Source organism: Podarcis bocagei (genome assembly GCF_964188305.1).
Source record: "Podarcis bocagei genome assembly, chromosome: 6".
Classification (NCBI taxonomy): domain Eukaryota; kingdom Metazoa; phylum Chordata; class Lepidosauria; order Squamata; family Lacertidae; genus Podarcis; species Podarcis bocagei.
In genome coordinates this window covers 90,799,163-90,818,330 of record NC_138130.1, presented here as the reverse complement: position 1 = coordinate 90,818,330, position 19,168 = coordinate 90,799,163, and the positions used below count along the sequence as shown (strand labels likewise).

Here is a 19,168-nt window from a genome sequence, read left to right as displayed (position 1 = left end):
AGCGCAGTTCGCTTCCCTCCTTCTACTGCCACCCACCGAAAGCTCCACAAACAAATCCGGAGCGTATCTTCGCCTTGGCTTCTGATTCGCTCGCTCTTGAAACTCCAAGGCGATAATAAGGAAATAAATCCGAGCTCCTGCTCTGGCTGCTTTCTCACCCCCCTTCTTTCTCAACTCTGATTGGTTAATCCGGACGTCCATCACCGCCGCAGCTCTGTGACGCAAGCGCGCCGTAAAAGGCAACGTGGGAGGGGCGGGGACATGTTGCTCTTGGGCGGGTCGAGGCGAGGCTCCGTTGGCTGCTTCACATGCCACTCAACAGAGTGGCCTTGGCGCGGCCGCGGTGTTTGTGGGGCAGCTGGAGGAGGCGGGAGGCGACAGTAGCCTCCGCTCTCCGGGCCCCGCTGGCCTTAAAGGGACAGGCGCCCTCTGCGGGCGCCCTTTTGCGACATGGCGGTAGCGGGGGACCTGGAGAACACGGTGAGCCCGGAGGGGAGCCTGATGGAGCGGCAGGCCCTGAAACCACCTATGGTTTCCCTTACGTCCGCGCGGGAGGTTGGGCGTGGCTGCTCAGGGCGGGCGGAGATGAAGGCGCTCTATACATGCGCAGGGGCACGCTCGCCCGCGAGGGTGAACTTCGCGGATCCTCGGCGCTGGCACAGTATAAGGAGGGATCTCCAAGCAAGCCCATCTTCGCACCCAGAGCCCTTTCAGCTCTCAACGGCATTCATTTTGTTTCATTTGTAGCCCGCCTTTCCCCCCGCGAGCTCAAGGCGGCGGGCGAGTTTCTCTTCCTCACCGTTTTATTCCCCGTGAGGTAGGGTAGGCTGAGAGAATAAAGTGTGACTGGCGCGCAAGGCCCCCCAAGTGAGTGATTTAAACTCTGGTCGCAATATTTGCCGGAGGTCAATAGGGCACTGCAGGGCATTAAGCACTCACTTCCAGGCCTGGTATTTGAGATCTTTCCCCACCATAATTGGGTATACTGTACTGGACACCTTCACCTGCAGAAGGTCACTTGCTCTCTTAACATTGAACTTTCGCCTTTCCGCAGCTTCTTCGATAGCATCTCACATCGCGTTTTGGATATTTCCGAAGTTCTCTCCATCCCTCTTTGCAGTTAGCTTCCTGCGTGCTCAGAAGCCCTCACTGTTGGTTTTAGATGGTCCACCCATCGCATAGGTGCTCATAGAATTGGGTTATCTGGTCCAAACCCCTGCAATGCAGGAATCCTGCCCACAGCCATCCCTGGGTTCGCTCAAACCACCAACTTTCTTGTTAACAGCATTGACCCATTGCACCACAGAGGGCCATCCCCTGGTCTTTCAAAATTGCATTGTCCCCGTGCTGATGCTGCTTTACTCTCCCATCATGTCTTTTCTGAATGCCCTACAAATGTCCCTAAGAACATAGGAAGAATTTGCTGGGCCTGGTCAGCAGCCCTTATAAATGTAAGGAACCACAGAAAGAGGGAGGAGGGAGTCGAAATATAAAATGTTAAAACTACAGTATGGTTAAACTATGGTTATCTCCGGGTATAAGGTGGTATATAAATTCAATAAAAGAATGAATGAAAAAGGCCAATGGCTCATTTAGTCCGGCATCCTCTTATCACAGTCGGCAACTGGTTAGATGTCTGTAGGAAACCAGTGAGCAGAACATTAGCACAAGAGTGTTTTCATATCCTGTGGCTTCCAGTAATTAGAATTCAAGGCCACACCTGTAGGCTCCTGGTGTTTTATTCTTGCAGTCAGTCTGGCTGAGAGCAACTACAACTCCTATCAGCCTTGACCATGGGCCATGCTATGCTGTGTCTGATGGAAACTGGAGTCCAACAACATCTGGAGAGCCACAAGATAGAGCGGTAGTCTCGTAATCTGGGGAACCGGGTTCGCGTCTCCGCTCCTCCACATGCAGCTGCTGGGTGACCTTGGGCCAGTCACACTTCTCTGAAGTCTCTCAGCCCCACTCACCTCACAGGGTGTTTGTTGTGGGGGAGAAAGCGAAAGGAGAATGTTAGCCGCTTTGAGACTCCTTCGGGTCCATGCTCTAAATATATCAGCTGGGAGCTATGCTCCCTTTGAGTCCTTTGTGGAATCTCTTAAGATTGTAGGGTCAGACTACTAAAAATCCTCGCCTCCTACCTCTTTCTTTGTAATGTCTGCTTGCTTTCAGGGGCTCGCTTGAGTGCTTTTGCAGAACGAATAATTCTGATTAGTTTCTCTCATCTACCCCCTGTCTTTTAAGTCTCCAGTTTCGTATTCCAGGAGAGAAGCTTGGTGACAGTGTTGCATAGGGACCAGCTGAGCAACATACGGAAACTAAGCATTTATCACTTAAGTTGGACTCAGGTTATGGACAATAAGCCATAAAAGATGCATGTGCTGCCCTATGCCATGTGGCCTAAGCCATTCACTGAGGGTGTGTAGGAGGCAGGCAAAGGAATTGAAAAATAGCTACAGTGAAAGCGTGGCCATGGCAGCTCAATTGTAGCCATGCCCAATTTGACATCGCAATCCTGTTAAGGTTTAATTGCAATCATACTTGCAAATGAGACAAACTAAGAGGGGCTTAGTAGCCTGTTCATCCACATGTACCTCATTGGTAGTCCAAAAGAAAGAACTACCAACTTTTTGTAACTCTTCTGTGCTTGATCACCTAGACTAGACACTTGTTTATCAGAGGCGATCCGATTTGGCTACCTACTAGCCGACTTGGAATCAATCTGAAGTTGTTTGGACACAGTCATAGCACGGGTCAAGTTTGTTGATTGCATTTCCCCCGTCACCGGGGAACGCAGGATAACGTTCCTGGCCAGCTCTTATCTCTGATTACCTTTCTATCTTGCCTTTCCTCCAAGGAGCTCCAAATTCTATACATAATCTCGCTCTAATATCCTGCAAAATCCACTTAGTAGGAAAGTAAGCTCTGTTGAACTTGGTGGCACTTCAGTCAAAGTAAACTTGAATAGAGTTGAAGTGCAAGTTTCCTGGATAGCTCAGTTGGTTAGAGTGTGGTGCAGGTAGTGCCAAGGTTGCAGGTTCAATTCCCGTAAGGGACACCTGCAGAATCCTGCATTATATGGGTTTGACTAGGTCCTTTGGGTCCCTTCCAACTCTATGATTCTAAATATTCTCCATGACCCTAGTCTGCCACTGAAACCACTGTGCCACACTTGCTTGGTGTTTTCTGTCATGCTGCTCCTGTTGGCTATGTGGTGAGCTCGTTCTTAGGTTTTCCTAAAGACCTACTTCTTCATCAAAGTCTTTTTGGACACTCATTCTAATTGCACTCTGAAAACTCAAATTGGTCTTTCTGGACTGATGAGGCATCCTCTGTGTCTATCAGACAGCTCAACTGACCATCTCCACCTCTTTCCAGGGTGCTGCTTTCCGTACAAGTCACAGGACCTCATCCTTCACAGATGGGCTTTCAGCAGCATCGTTTACGGAGTACCCTAGGCACAAACCTTTCATTAACGCTGACTTGCGACGACCTCCTGCCAAGCCAGTCATTGCATATCCAGAGAGTAACAGCAGAGGTAACGATTTGACTTGGAGGAATTGGGGTAGCGTTGGGAATAAGTTTGCGGTTTGTTTGAATGTCTGTCTGGAAGGTTCACAACCCTTGAATCAGTGTGAAAGCACTACCTTTGTTGAGGGGGTGGGATGCCCGTGTGTGTTTTTAAATTACTTTTATGGAATCTTATCAGCTGATCTGAAGAAAACTAAAAGGTGGATTGTTTTAAAATGCAGTGGCTTCGTAAAAATATGGTCCTTGTGGGTTTTTAAGAACCAGTTGACAATGGGTTGCTTTCTCCCCTAGGCTTATTCTTGACTCTTCTTTCCTCTGCAATCCTTGCTTTCCAACTCCCCAGTGCAAAGGAAAGCAGCATCTTTGGGTTACTTCAACCACTAAACCATACGTTCTTTCAATGTGACTTTGGGAGGCCTTGCTCCATGTCCCCCACCCCCCTCTGAAGTGAAGCAGGTGGATATTGTGGAGCAAGCCCTTTTCTGATGCAGCGCTTTCTCTGGAATGGTTTGCGGAAAGAGATTTGTCAGGCCTGCTTGTTTGTCATTTCTCCTCGCTTGTGAAGATTTCTGGGAGTCCTACGTGACTCTGCTGTTGCATCTATATTAGGAATGGGGAATGTCAGGCCCAGAGACCAAATGCAAACCATCAGGCCATAAAAATAATGATAATAATAATGATGATAATAATTTATTTATACCCTGCCCATCTGGCTGGGTGGCTTCCAGAAGAATACTAAAATTCAGTGATTCATCAAATATTAAAAACTTCCCTAAACAGGACTGTCTTCAGATGTCTTCTAAAAGCCCAATAGTTTATTACTTTGACATCTGATGGGAGGATGTTCTACAGGGCGGGCGCCACTACCGAAAAGGCCCCTGCCTGGTTCCCTGTAACTTTGCTTCTTGTGGTGAGGGAACCGCCAGAAGGCCCTCGGCACTGGACCTGAGTGTCCAGGCGAGAACCATGGCAGTGGAGACGCTCCTTCAGGTATACTGGGCTTAGGCCGTTTAGGGCTTTAAAGGTCAGCACCAACACTTTGAATTGTGCTCAGAAACGTACTGGGAACCAATGGAGGTCTTTCAGGACCGGTGTTATATGGTCTCAGCGGCCACTCCCAGTCACCAGTCTAGCTGCTGCATTCTGGATCAGTTGTAGTTTCTGGGTCACCATCAAAGGTAGCCCCATGTAGAGCACATTGCAGTAGTCCAAGCAGGAGATAACCAGAGCATGCATCACTCTGGCAAGACAGTCCGTGGGAAGGTAGGGTCTTATGACCATTGGGACTCCCCTTGTCCAGGCCATATACTTGTCAGCCCACACATTCCCAGCTTTTCACCCTCCTTAAGTGCTTTTGACTGGCCAGGATGTGTCACTGGACTCTGATCATGCTTCTGGCTTGATTGGATGGAGGGCAGAGGGGTATGTGAGGGTAAAGAAACGAGGCTACAGTACAAAGGCAACCTTCATACTTATCACTCTTCCCATTTCTGTCTCTGGCTCAGTTCCCTGACCTTGGAGAAGTAGATGAAGATAGCATTTGAGAAACTCAGAGCTTAAAGCTACCCTGTGAGATCTAAACTTCCTTTCCTTTTTGAAGCGGTTGCTAATTAAATGTGGGTTGTGCTGGCAAGGAGCTCCGTTGGCTATTACAGAGAAGTGGGTCTGCTAATTATTGATGAGACTTCCTTTCAGCTCTGCCAGATGTCAGAGCCTGGGGAACTGAATTCACACAGTGTTGGTAGCCTTCTGTTTTCCTCCTTGGCAGCAGAAGGTCCGTTTGCTCAAATATTTTCTCTGGGAATAATTTTATGGTGTTGATGCTGTATGTGTGGCTAGAAGCGGACTCTCAGGGCCAGTACTGCTTCAAATGTGATTGGGATTTGGGAATGTGGAGTCCAGTTCCAGATACTTTTACTTTAAAAAGCATAGAATATACACAGTGTTTCTAAAACTTGGGTGCCCAGTTGTTGGACTACAATTCCCATCATCCTTGACCACTGGTTCTGCTAGCTAGGGATGATGGGAGTTGTAGTCCTACAACAGCGGGGGACCCAAGTTTGAGAAACATTGCCTTAACAAAAGTTCCTGGGAAGGAGCAATAGCAATATAATATCAGGAAGGTCTTGCTGAGGGCAAGCTTTAGTGCCAAAAGTCAAATGTAAGGCTGTGCCAATATCCATCCAATTTATTGAAAAATTTCTTTGTGAAAGCAGCTCTCCTTTTTTTCTGCCTCATTTTCAAAGTACTTTATCATTCCTTTAGAATTTGGGTGGGTGTTGTGTTTTGAGCTTACCTGGTTGCTGGAGGGTGGCCAAGGGCGGCATGTATGCTTTCCTTTCCAGTAACCATTTCTCCAGCACTCCTTAAGCCTCCCTCCCTGCCCACACGTCCTGATTGACAAAAGCGCAATGGGAGGAGCCACCTTTAATTGGAGAGCGGACATCCAGGGAGGCTGCAGAGTACTTGGGAGATGACTTGGAGAAGGAAATAAGGGGTATTCATAAGCCCCGCACAACCACCACACCAATCAGGTAAGCACAACGAAACACATCACACTCTACCCATAAGAATTTCACTGCAATTTTCTCTTCCCCATCCCACTTCTGATCATTTTTATTGCTTTTTTCTTGTTTAGTGGTGGAAAATGGCGGGGGGGGGGGGAGGAAAGAACATGAGGCAGATTTTCAGCATAGTTCTAATTAAAATATCTAAGATTCACAGAAAACTGGATTTTGTTGTAACTTCATCAGGTGTATAGTCTACCCCTCTGTCCAAGGAACTCAGAACAGCATATATCAGCATTTCCCATTTGGGCTTCAACAACCATCCTTGTGAAATAGGTTAGGGAGGGAGCTTGGGACTTGCTCAGGTCCACACATTAAGCTTCACAGCTGAACAGTCTTTGAATGCAGCTTTCCGCAGTCTTAAATCCAACCTTGTATCTGCTGTGTCCTGCTAGCTCATTAATAGCTGGTTCTAATTGTATTTAGCTTTGTTGTTGTTGTTAGCAATATTCTCAGCTCTGAAGAACCTGCAAGAGAAAATACGGCGGCTGGAGCTGGAACGGATTCAAGCAGAGGAGAGTGTGAAATCTCTGGCCAAGGAAACCTCAGACTATAAGAAAGTGCTGGGCGAACAGCTGATGGAAAAAGAGCAGACAAAGTTTGAGGTGTTCAGGAAAAACGAAGGTGTGTAAATGTCTCCTTTGCTCAACTACAAATTAATAATCCTAGGGATGTTTGGATGAGCCCCCTTAAGTTATTCAGTGAGGTCACTTCCCATGACCCAATGTGTAGGCTGTCCAAAGTGAAACACCCCCCACCCCGCAAATCTGTGCATATGGACAGCATGTGAGCTTATCAGAATCCTCTATGCACCCTATGGCATGTGTGTAAGAGGGAGAAGCAAGAAGCAAAAGGGTAGAAGAAACAGGTTAATGTCCAAAAACTTACAGTCCAAAGCATTTTGGTGCATCGTAGAGGATTCTGGCAGTGGAAGTGTTTTCCAACGATCCAACTCCCGGTCTATCTGGGGCAGATGTATGCTATGTGATGCCTAAAAGCTGAGATGCTCTGAAAGAGGCGGGGAAAACCATTTATTTTTGCACATTGCCTTCTTCAGATCCAAAAAGATCATTATTCTGCAAGTAGCAGCTGTTCGCTTAGAGTAAGGGCGGGCAGCCAAGTGCCATGGATACCTTCTGGTCTATAAATTCCCATTGTCTTTGGCCAGCATAACCAATGGCCAGGGAAGAAGAGAGGTGCGGCCCAGGACTTCCAATGGGCACCAGGATGCCTAACCCAGCTCAGCATGCTGAGCTCATCCTACACAACCACGTGGATGTACATTTGAGGGGAGGATCAGTTGTGATGAGCAAGCTGCCTTTCAGGGGAGCTTGCCTGCCTCCTCCTTCAGGAGAAGCTTCTAAGAAATCCCGGATCACCCTGAAACACAGTTTGAAATGCCTGTGTTGGAGAATCGGTGTCGTTAAGGCAAGGTTGAAGAGCTCTATCCAGGAGCCTTTACTGTATTGGTAGCCTCATGGAATTAGAATGCAGAGCCCGGTTCCAAAAAAACCTCCTGTTACCATGATACCTGATTGTTCTTACTTGTTGTGGAACTGACAGATGTCTTTGTATGGCTCCCATGGTCAGCGTACGGCTGAAGTTGGGAGTATGGCTGTGCTTCAGCTGCTGCTCGTTCTCCGCTCGCCTCTTCTGTGTTGAGGCACAGCTGCAGGTGGTCTGAGTATCTCAGCTTTGGGCTCTGCATAGTATATATCTGCCGCACGTACGTATGGCATCTTATCTGCCCCATTGGTGTTCAGATGAGTGCTTCCTCCACTCCATCTCTTGGGCCATTTAGAATTTTGAAGAGCCTGTGCTTGCTCTATTGTAGGGCTGGGCAATATCTGCTTCCCAGCATCGTAATATACTGCCGATATGGTGGTATATTATGACGTCAGAAAGGAGGCGGGGAGGAAGAAGTTCGTTGCTGGCCACGGAGACAATTGGCATCACTGTGTGCAGTTTCTGCCTCTTACTGGCGAGGTCGGATAGGTGGCACTGCCCTGGGCGGAGCACATCAGCTGTTGTATTGCATGGTATGACGCCGGCCTCCCCGGAACTGCCAACCATGGCTCACCCTGACCACAGTGTCTCACCACATAAGCAGTGGCTACGAGGAGCCACTGTTCAGTGCGAGGAAGAACGGAGGAAGGAGGCAGCCTGCCAGCGCTTGCAGAGCCAGAGAAAGAAAATGAAGATATTGGCTGGCAGACAGGCAAACCCCACTCCTGAGGCCGGTGGCTAGGCTGGGGAGGGAGGGAGGGAGTGGACGAGCATCAGGTGCCGAAGGGAAGTGTGCTGTGCTGGCTGTGAGTACATTGCCCAGTCTGAAATCGCTTTTGTGATTTTAACTTTAAACCGTATCAGTACATTGCCTAGGCCTAGTCTACTAGTCGCCTGGGGCTGTAGCCAACTAAATTCTTCATGGAGCAAACCCACTGAAATTAATGGACCTAGGTTGGACTTTTCTGAAAATTTAGTGGTTTACTCTGAGCAGTAGGGTTGTATCCATTGTTAGTCCCACATGGACCCATTGAAATTGACGGACACGACAAACCTAGGCCCACCAATGAGTCTACCCTGAATACAGCTGGCAGTACCCCATAGCTTGCAACCTGTATAGTCCTCATGGGGTCCATTATTAGCATTGGGGCTGTAAGGTAAAGGGACCCCTGACCATTAGATCCAGTCGCAGATGACTCTGGAGTTGCGGCGCTCATCTTGCTTTATTGGCCGAGGGAACTGGCGTACAGCTTCCGGGTCATGTGGCCAGCATGACTAAGCCGCTTCTGGCGAACCAGAGCAGCGCACGGAAACACAGTTTACCTTCCCGCCAGAGCGGTACCTACTTATCTACTTGCACTTTGACGTGCTTTCGAACTGCTAGGTGGGCAGGAGCAGGGACCGAGCAATGGGAGATCACCCTGTCGCAGGGATTCGAACTGCCGACCTTCTGATCGGCAAGCCCTAGGCTCTGTGGTTTAACTCTGTGGTTTAGCCATCTCTCATTGCCCTCCTTTCAGAGTTGGCAGCTCAGCTGGCAGGTGCCGAGACTCGCTGCAGCCTTCTGGAAAAGCAGCTGGATTACATGAAACAAATGATTGCACAGGCAGAACTCGAAAAGACCACTGTCTTGCAGAAGCAGGTACGTCATCTGCCTTTGTGTCATCTGACCTTCTTAATGCAAACTCTATGAATTTCACCAACAGCCATAATACATCTGGGTTATACACACACACTTGTGGAACTCACTGCCACAAGATGTAGTGATGGCCACAAGCTTAGAAGGCTTTCAAAGCTGAGTGAGACAAATTTCAGAGAAGACGTACTAGTCCTGGTGGGTATTCCCTACCTCCAGTATCAAAGTGCACCTGAAAATCAACTGCAGGTGAATTGCAACCGGAGGAGCTGTTCCCTCTTCATGTCCAACATTTGGGCTTCCTCAAATGTGGCATCTGGTCAGTTTCTGTGGGAAACTGAATGGCAGAGTAGGTGGACCATCAGTCTGGCCCAACCAGGCTTTTATTAGGTTACGTTGTGGCACTGGGTTGCCATCATGCGGATCTTGAAAACTATTCCCCTTCATTGAACAGTTTTGCCACCCTATCTGCTACTGGGGCCTGCTGTTGACATGATATAGGCTCTAGTCTCAAACGTCACAATATTCAGCCCTAGAATTAAAAGGTTTGACACGAGCCTTTTGTGAGCTTCACACACACACACACCCTGCTTCACTTTTCTCCCATTATATTGCTGCTTTTTAGTGAGATGTTGCAGTTGACTAGGGTTGCAGACTTTTACTGCTGTTGGCTACCCCTGTGCTTTTCAGCGGCAGGCAGAAATTCAGCTGGTGAAACTTCCCGTCACATCTTTCTTGCCTCCCCACGCCATGAATAACTTTCCTCCTCCTCTTTCCAGGCCACATTAGAAAGAGAGAGAATCCTTGATCAATCACATGTGACATCTAAATTGGAAAGGTTGGATCTGCTTGAGAAAGAATATGCAAGGCTTACGTCGATGCAGTCTCATGCAGAGGTAGGTTGCGTTCGTTTGGACGCCCGAGACCAGGTTTGTGCTCGTTGTGGATGCTCAGCATTCTTGTAATGTAGCGATGGAGAACCTGTGACCTTCCAGATGTTTCTGGGCTACAAATCCCATCATCCCTGACCATTGGCCATGCTGGCTGGGGCGGATGGGGGAGTCACAACTTGCTACATCCCTGTCATCATCATGCCCCACTAATGGGCTTTCTAGACACGATCTGGCTGGCCATTATCGGTCTGATACAAGAAGGACTTCCTTAATGTTTGAATCCACTCAATTTTTATACTGGAACTTGGAGCAGAGATATATAAATGACCTCAGTGGGACTTACTCCCAGAAAACCATGTATAGGGTTAACAGTCTGAAAGTTGCAGTATTGTGCTTCTGCTATTTTAAAGGTAAGCATGGCACGTATTGTGTTCTAAACACTGGGATATGTTTTATCCTTTCTTTTATTCATATGCAAATGAAATCAATTAAATTCATTTGATTGAGTTGATATAAATATTTCTTCAGTCAGATGGCAGCCGTACTAAATAGGGTAATGTTTAGATTTTTTCTGCTGCTGTAGTGTTCTGCATGAGAACCTCTGAATCCCAAATTCTGCTCCAATAAAACATGAAATCTGCTCGCAAGTAAACCTAAAAGCTCAGCCCCAACATTATGCTATGCCACATTTATTTAGTTTAATATGGTGTGTGTCTTACACTTATATTTAGATTCCTCCCCCCCCCCCGCCATCGTGCCACCTATTTTGATTTTTGTAAATTTAGTTTTCTTCTGGATCCCCCTAGTGGTTGAATATAACTGCATAGATGGCCGTGTCTCCTACTTTTGTGAGCTGTGGCTCTGGTAAGACTCCAGATCTGTTTCTATTATGTATTCATTGCCTTTGTATTCTACTCGGGAAAGGTCAGAGCAGATCTTACTCCCCAGCAACCCTAAAAGGAGGCTAGATTATTTCTTCCCTTTAAAAGAAAAAGGGTGGGTTTAGAACCAGGCTATCCCCAGACAGATCTTTGCCTGTGGGACACCCTGCTGGAGTCAGGAGGCAAGACTCAATTGGCTGTTGGGTGATTTTAGGTTCTGCTTTTGTTTAAACTAGAAAAAAATGAAAGAGCTGGAAGAGAAGCTCCTGGAGGAAGAACAAGCGCGGAAACGGGTGCAGGAAAAAGCGGCAGAGGCAAGTCCTTCCGATTTGTGGCCTGAATTTCTCTGCAGAGGAAAGAACTCCTGAGGGCATGTAGGATTTGTAATGTGTTTGAGGCCTCCTTGCAGAAACATGGAATGATCAGAAACTTCATTCTGTGCATAGGCTAGAGTCATGGTAGATTCCCCCTCAGAAGATTGCAAGAATATGTCCAGACACAAGCTGCTGGGTAGCATAAGGTCTTGTCTGCAGGCCTGTTAGCAGGCCAGTTATTGTGGTCTGCAGATTATTATTATTAATTTTAGGACACTGCAAACATTTTTAGTTGAAAACCTACATCCAGTTTGTTGGGATAGAAGTCCCCATCTCCAGCCTTCAATGCAAATGCTTCCAATTACATGCAGTAGATATACATATAGATATTTGTGTATCAGTTCCTTGCCTCCATCACAAAGCAGACTTCTCTAGCCTAGTGCCTGAATTTGCACTACAATTCTCATCATCCCTGACTCTTGCTCATGCTGGCTTGAGCTGCTGGGAGCTGGAGTTCCAACAACATCTGGAGGGCAGCAGGTTGGGAGAAGTTTGATACAGAAGCAGTGGAACAGGAGTTTGGATAGCAGCTCTGGGTTGTTCCCGTATAAGGCCCTGGTACCATCCAAGGGCAGGCTAGACTTTTGATGGGGAAAACCAGGGCTGAGATGAATATCTAATAATACTGCTTTGCACAGTGAACACAAGACACACTATACACACCCTATAAACAGTTGCCTTAAGAAGCCCTCTATCTCTCCGAGCCCAGAGAGGGTTTTAGCTTTCAGAATCTTTGCTTGGACCAATTCCACAAAGCAAGAATGAAGTCCGATTGCCAAAGTCCTGCAACTACACTGTCCTTCGTCCAGTTTTCCAACAGCCTTTGGATCTTCAATTTCTGTCCCGGGAGTTTCAATGTATCTCTGCACATCTCCATAGTTTGTCTCCCCTATTCATCTCCATGCAGGAATGCTGAAAAGGGGGCCTCTTACATAGGCCGGCTCTCCATGCCATGTTGCATAGCAGCAGAGATAAGGAATCACAAGCCCTCTGCAGCTGTGTTTTAGGAAGGAACATTCTTACCAGCTTATGGAGGAATTAACACTTTCCTCAATGAATGGATGCCTGTGGCTGAATGTGTTTAGCACTTCTGGACTGTGTCAGGGATGAGGAGCTTCCAGCCCTTGTAATATTGTTGGACTACAGTTCCTATCCCCTGACCATTGTTATACTGGCTGGGGCTAATGAGACTTGGGAGTCCTGCAGCATCTTTGGGGTGACCCATCTGTGGGCTGTGCCTTAGCTGGCAACCCCCCCCCCACTTCATCTTCTATTATTTTGAATTAAAGTAAATAATAATAATAATCCCCAGGCTTATCTTGGCAGCTTCAGACGGGTTTGGAGAAGAACAGACAGTTGCTGGAAGCACAAACGCAGCCTGTGGTGTTGGTGGAACCGTTGAAACCAAAGAAGATCAAGAAGAAAGCAAAACAGCTGGAAAAGGTACATCACTGGTGCTAAAAGAGCTTAGATCTCATCCCTGTTTACCTGTGGCCCGTAATCCACATAAAATCCCGAATTCACGCAGCCCTCATAGATGGGGTGGAGGTGAGGGACAGCTGTGAAACCCTCCAGTGCTGCAGACTCTGCTTTTTATTGGCTGTAGTTTTGCCCATCATCAGTTCTGGCTCCTCCCACCATTTGTTGCCACCCTTGATGGACTTAATTTCTCCTAATGTGAGTGTGTCTCTTCTTTCTTTTTAGAATGACCCTGGAATGGTTCACTGCCACGCACAGCCTCACTATAGGCTGCGGCTGGGAGATGTGCCTTTTGTCGCGGGAAAGGTAAGGAATCAGTGACTTCCCAAGCCCTGATAACTGAATGGAGGGCTCTGTGTTCAGAGACAATACTAGGAAATGGGGTTTGAAGGTACCCTAGAAGCCGCCTGGTCCAACCTTCTGCTTGGGGCGGAGAATCTTGCAACCATGGCATCCCTGAGAGCTGGCTGCTCAACCTATGCCTCATCTCCAGCAAAGGAGAGCCTGCCATCACCAGAGGCTGTCTCTTCCATAGGCAAACAGCTGTTTCTCCTAATGTTCAGCTGAAATTGGCTGTCCTTTCCACCCACTGGTTCTTCTCTACTTTCTGCACAACATGTTGCTGGCATTCATCTGTCTTGAGAGATGGTGGAGGAGAGTGTCATTGGAGGCGAGGTCAAGCTGTTGGATGGTTGCAGCTCCTGCTGTGGCTGTAGAGACTGATGTGGGAGAGACATGTTTTGTTGCAGCTGGGGCACATGAAGGCGCCCCGCTGTGGGTCTCAAACCCTCTGTGAGTTAGGCTCTGCACAGATATTGGAAGGCTGCTATCGCAGCTCCCCTTAATTTCCTGTCCCAAAGTTCTAACTCTGCACAGTCATACCTTGGGTTACAGACGCTTCAGGTTGCACGTTTTCAAGTTACGGACGCAACGAAACCCAGAAGTACCGGAACGGGTTACTTCTGGGTTTCGGCAGTCACACATGCGCAGAAGCGCTGAATCGCAACCTGTGCAGACACGGCACTGTGGGTTTTGAACGTGCCGCCTGCACGGATCACATTCGCAACCCGAGTTTCCACTGTATAAGCCAGCATTGTATGTACTGATGCATATCCGTGGTACATTTTGCTCAGCGTTCAGTTGCCCAGGTCGCCTTTGTCCTCTTCACCTTTCCCCTCCCTTTACTTTCAGTCCACAAGCCCCAGCCACTCGGTGGGAGCCAACGTTCAGCATGTGCTGCACCTGATGAAGCATCATTCGAAAGCCCTTTGCAATGAGCGTGTGGTCAGCAATGTCCCCTTGAGCAAGCCGATGGGCAGAGGAAGGAGGAACTCCGGCTCTTCCATTTCTTCCACGTCCCAGGGAGACCTTTCCGAGGTGCTGTTGACGCTGCAAGACGAACTGGGGCAGATGAGCTTGTGAGTCAAAACACTTGCGCGCCTTGCGGATCTTCTGAGCGTGTTCCGTTGTGTGACTCTCGATTCCGGTAGCTGCCCCACAGACCCCCTGAGCAGAAGTGCAGGTCATCCTTCATAATTCTGTCTGAATGTCGTTGGAAGCAAAGTCTGTGTTGCTTACTCTCAGGGAGAGGAGCATTGGACTGCAACCTTGGAGTGTCAAAATAAAACTGCTAGGGCCGTTTTGACAGCTGGGTGGAGCTACCCACCTGCCAATCACCAGGCATCACAAGGATCCGAGATGACCCAAAATAATGTATTTCTTTTGTGAGCAGGCTGGATTGGAAGAGCCTTGCTTTGCCGTCTTGAAATCAAGCTTGGCAATGCAAAGGAATATTTGTGCACACAGCAAGCCCTGCTTTGGGAACTCCAAAGCATCGACAGTTCTTCCGGGGCTTGCTGTCACTGCTGATAGCGAGCCCCACTTGGCAAGAAATAATGGGAGCACGTTTCAAGACTTCTGATTGTTCCTTTGCAGATGCATCCCTACCCATTACGACATCACAGATGATGTCACACGTAGGGCAGGTGGGCATGGTTTGGGGGAAAGGGCCTCTATATGCTGACGAAGAAAAGGCACTCTGCACATACTCAGAGACACTCTTATTGGGTTCCTGGAACTGGAGAGGGGGCAAAGCAAATAGTGATGTCCAGAAGAAGAAAAGCATGCCCCAAGTGACGTGCTACTGCAAGAAAGTTGACTAAAATCATAGAATAGGACCATTCTGCCCCTGAGAAGAACCCCTATTTAAATGGTAGCTTTGCTACGATAAAGCATCTGTCTGGGGTTTTGCCTCCCCACCCCATGCAAATGCACTTAAAGACAGGCTTCTTGGTCACGTTGTAGCCTCTTCTCTTTCCCTGCCATTCCTAACAATGATGGATAGCTGACAACTTAATCCACCAATTCTGTTTTCCTCCAATCTATCACAAACACCCTTTATGTTGGTAAATGTGCTTATTCATCTGCCTGTCGAAAAAATATTTTTTGTCACTGGTTTAACAGCCCTAGATTTTGAAGTTGGATTGTTTCCTCTACTTGCAAAGCGACTCTGAAAATGTATATGAAACATGTTCTTAGCGAGCAAAAAGCAAGTTTAATCCGCCCCCTGCCCTGAATCTTTCTATTGCATGTAAGCGATCACCAGCAGCTGGTAAAACTCATCCATGAGGCTCCAACGATTGCCGTAAGAGAAGACCTAGAGAGGGAGCTGGAAGGGCTGGTGAAGAAGATGGAAGCCAAGGCAGAACAGATCTGTAAAATCCAGAGGCATCGGGCACGGGTGAGTTGCCCTGCTGCCTGAGTTCTGGCACCTGGAAAGAAGGAATCATTACAGTCACTCCCTCTCCCCCCCCCCCCAGATGATGCTGGACTATGACTCCCATCATCCCTGACCATTGGGGCCGATGGGAGTTGGAGTCCAGCAACCTCTAGAGGACCGCAGGTTGAACAACAATGCCACAACTTTTGAGCAGCTCGGTTGCTTTTTATAATAGGTGATGGCAAACAATTATGTAGTGCCCCGCTGGCCATCCCTGCACAAGGCAAATGGACAACAGATAAAGGAGTTGCACCTGAGCTTGTCCTCTCTGCTCCAGGGATGGAGGAAGCTGTGGTTTTCCAGATGTTGGACTGCCAACAGCAGCAGCCAGCATGGCCAATGGTCTGGGGTGCTGGAAGCTGTAGACCAGCAACATCTGGAGGGCCACAGGTGCCCGTCCTGTTCTAAGAGCCAGTGTGGTGTAGTGGTTAAGAGCGGTAGTCTCGTAATCTGGGGAACCGGGTTCACGTCTCCGCTCCTCCACATGCAGCTGCTGGGTGACCTTGGGCCGGTCACACTTCTCTGAAGTCTCTCAGCCCCACTCACCTCACAGAGTGTTTGTTGTGGGGGAGGAAGGGAAAGGAGATTGTTAGCCGCTTTGAGACTCCTTTGGGTAGTGATAAAGCATCTTCAACAGCATTGACCCATTGCACCACAGAGGGCCATCCCCTGGTCTTTCAAAATTGCATTGTCCCCGTGCTGATGCTGCTTTACTCTCCCATCATGTCTTTTCTGAATGCCCTACAAATGTCCCTAAGAACATAGGAAGAATTTGCTGGGCCTGGCCAGCAGCCCTTATAAATGTAAGGAACCGCAGAAAGAGGGAGGAGGGAGTCGAAATATAAAATATTAAAACTACAGTATGGTTAAACTATGGTTATCTCCGGGTATAAGGTGGTATATAAATTCAATAAATGAATGAATGAAAAATAATAATTAAAAGAAAAAGGCCAGTGGCTCATTTAGTCCAGCATCCTCTTATCACAGTCGGCAACCGGATAGATGTCTGTGGGAAACCAGTGAGCAGAACATTAGCACAAGAGTGTTTTCCTATCCTGTGGTTTCCAGTAATTAGAATTCAGGGCCACAGCTGTAGGCTCCTGGTGTTTTATTCTTGCAGTCAGTCTGGCTGAGAGCGACTACAACTCCTATCAGCCTTAACCATGGGCCATGCTATGCTGTGTCCGAAGGAAACTGGAGTCCATCAACATATGGAGAGCCACAAGATAGAGCGGTAGTCTCGTAATCTGGGGAACCGGGTTCGCGTCTCCGCTCCTCCACATGCAGCTGCTGGGTGACCTTGGGCCAGTCACACTTCTCTGAAGTCTCTCAGCCCCACTCACCTCACAGGGTGTTTGTTGTGGGGGAGGAAGGGAAAGGAGAATGTTAGCCGCTTTGAGACTCCTTTGGGTAGTGATAAAGCGGGATATCAAATCCAAACTCCTCTTCTTCTACTCTGATTCGCAGCAGCTCCAGATGTTTTCATACTCCCATCGCTTGGCCATGCTGGCTGAGTCCACCATTGGCGGGCTGCAGGTTCCCCTTCTCCGATTTAATGCACTTATATTCCACCTTTCAAAGTGTGAATTGGTCCATTGATGAGTATTTTACACTAATATGCACCACTTAATTGTCTTTCCTTTAAGCTGTATATAATTTTTTGCGAAATAAATAAATAAAACCTAAAAATGAATGTCAGGGTGGCTTCGAGCTGTAACTCAACAGTAGAACATCTGCTTTGCATGCACAAGGACCAGTCTTCAGGTAGAACAGCCGGGATAGCTCATTTTGTACATACAGCATGAGACTCTGAATCTCAGGTTTGTGGGTTCGAGCCCCACATGGACAAAAGATTCCTGCATTGCAGGGGGTTGGTCTAGAAGACCCTTGTGGTCCCTTCCAACTCCACAATTCTGTGACCACTGAAATATTGAAGAGCTGCTGCCAGTCACTGTTGACAGTGCTAAGCTACATGGACCAATGAGTCCAACTCTGTATAAGGCAGCTTCCTATTAAAATAACGTCTAGAACAACCTATGAGGGGGAGAAAACATGTTATGGTAGAATAACTGTTGAACATAACAGGTCTGTAGAATATAGTTTTCTCGAAGAAGAAAAACCTCTCTCCCCGCAGAGTTGGTGAAGGGGATTGGAGGGAAGGAAGAATATTCCTGAGGTAAAAAGCAGGCCATTCTGAAATGCCCTCTCCCCTTCTCCTTTTTTGACCTCGCAGCTGGCGAAGCAGAAGAGGGAAGGCAGGCTCTCTTGTCCTCAGCAGCCAAGCAGAGGCTGCGAAGCGAAAATGAAGGTCAACCGGGTGAAAGATGCCGGCCTGAAGAGGAGACCCGGAGAGCAGGGCAAGAAGAGTCTGCAATTGCTGAGGGAAATGCAAAGCATACAGACTTCCCTTCAGAAAGATGACAACAGTTGGACCTACTGAGGCGTCTTGCGTGTGTGATTGTTGGTTTTTTTTGCACCTTTTCCGGCTTGCTGGCTCCAATCTCAGCTGCCTTCCCTGCACTTTCTAAACAAAAGCCCCTCATTCCCCATCTGTGGGCTGGATCAGATTACAGCCCCTAATCCTGATGCAGGAGGTGGGGAGGGAAGAAATAAGATAACCCTTATTATTCTTTTAGCACGTCAACAATCCCTTTGCTGTGAACCATTGTATTCTCCTTACCCTGCAACTCAGGCAATTAATCTAATTGCTCACCAGGGGAGACTCTTTCCTAAGCCTAGAGGCAGACAATAGTGATTTTCTTCCCCACTCCCCTCCACAGAAGAGAGTATGACGGAGGCATAGTTGTCTCTGGTATACAGGTTTTGCAGGCCTTTGCCCTGCTTCAAAAATGTTCACTGCCATCTTGACCAGTGGGGTGAAAGACACAAAAAGGTGTTATTACATTACCTTTCAACTCTCCTAAAATGCATTGTTTTGTCTTCAGCCTTAAATTGCTCCCTCCCCTGCATTTCCTCCCAAAATTGCTTTATGTGTGGTGTTGGGTATTTTCCACTTCAGATGTTCAAACGTTCTCAGTAAGACGTTCTCATTTCGAAATATGGAAGTTTTGTAAAGAGTGACCTCTTCAATATTCAGTTGACTACCTAAAGGCTTTTACCTCAGCTTATAATTAAGGATGCTTCCTTCAGTGTTTTTCCATCCTTGGAATCTTAATGTGGTTTCAAAGAGGAACTAGACAGCTGTTTGTATCTTGGTTTTTTTCTCCTTGCAAAAGAGTGAAGTCAATGTGTTTCTTTAAAAAAACAAAAAACACAACAGCACCTCCAATCATGGCTGTCCTGGTATTGGCAGCTGGTTTTTAACTTGGCTTTTAATAACTTTATCCTTAACTGGACTAGGAGATCTGGTGGCTGTCGTGGTACTATGGATTTTGATAAACACACACATGCACAGAGATATATTATTTATTACATTAATAATGTAAAGTCTTTCCAATGATTGGAATGGAATAATGACTCAAAAATTGTGCTTTTTGAGGTTTGATTGGGATCCAATAA

General features: G+C 47.6%; 2 protein-coding genes and 1 long non-coding RNA gene across 5 annotated transcripts in view; 1 reads left to right on the top strand and 2 right to left on the bottom strand.

The window, feature by feature from the left end:
* The first annotated feature begins 305 nt into the window (after positions 1-305).
* CEP57 (centrosomal protein 57) lies at positions 306-18,095 on the top strand. 3 transcript variants are annotated; one of them, XM_081197679.1, is made up of 11 exons: positions 306-480; positions 3,382-3,541; positions 6,546-6,725; positions 9,128-9,249; positions 10,023-10,139; positions 11,254-11,331; positions 12,718-12,834; positions 13,096-13,176; positions 14,062-14,288; positions 15,466-15,610; positions 17,883-18,095. In XM_081197679.1, the coding sequence occupies exons 1-11, from the start codon at positions 451-453 to the stop codon at positions 18,087-18,089; spliced, it is 1,464 nt and encodes a 487-aa protein (XP_081053805.1). In that variant the 5' UTR covers positions 306-450; the 3' UTR covers positions 18,090-18,095. The 3 variants fall into 3 exon arrangements, with proteins under 3 accessions (XP_081053805.1, XP_081053804.1, XP_081053806.1); XM_081197678.1 differs by lacking the exon at positions 306-480 and adding an exon at positions 2,377-2,421; XM_081197680.1 differs by lacking the exons at positions 306-480; positions 3,382-3,541; positions 6,546-6,725 and adding an exon at positions 7,978-8,140.
* On the bottom strand, positions 7,118-9,111 carry LOC308588993. The gene is made up of 2 exons (XR_014009005.1): positions 8,672-9,111; positions 7,118-7,749 (listed from the first exon to the last, which is right to left on the bottom strand). It is a non-coding gene; the product is annotated as an uncharacterized lncRNA (long non-coding RNA).
* Positions 15,537-19,168, bottom strand: part of MTMR2 (myotubularin related protein 2) — a 42,596-nt gene continuing 38,964 nt past the window's right edge. The window contains exon 16 of the transcript XR_014008985.1: positions 15,537-15,641. The gene's annotated coding sequence lies outside the window, so the exon portion shown is untranslated. The remainder of the gene's footprint in view (positions 15,642-19,168) is intronic.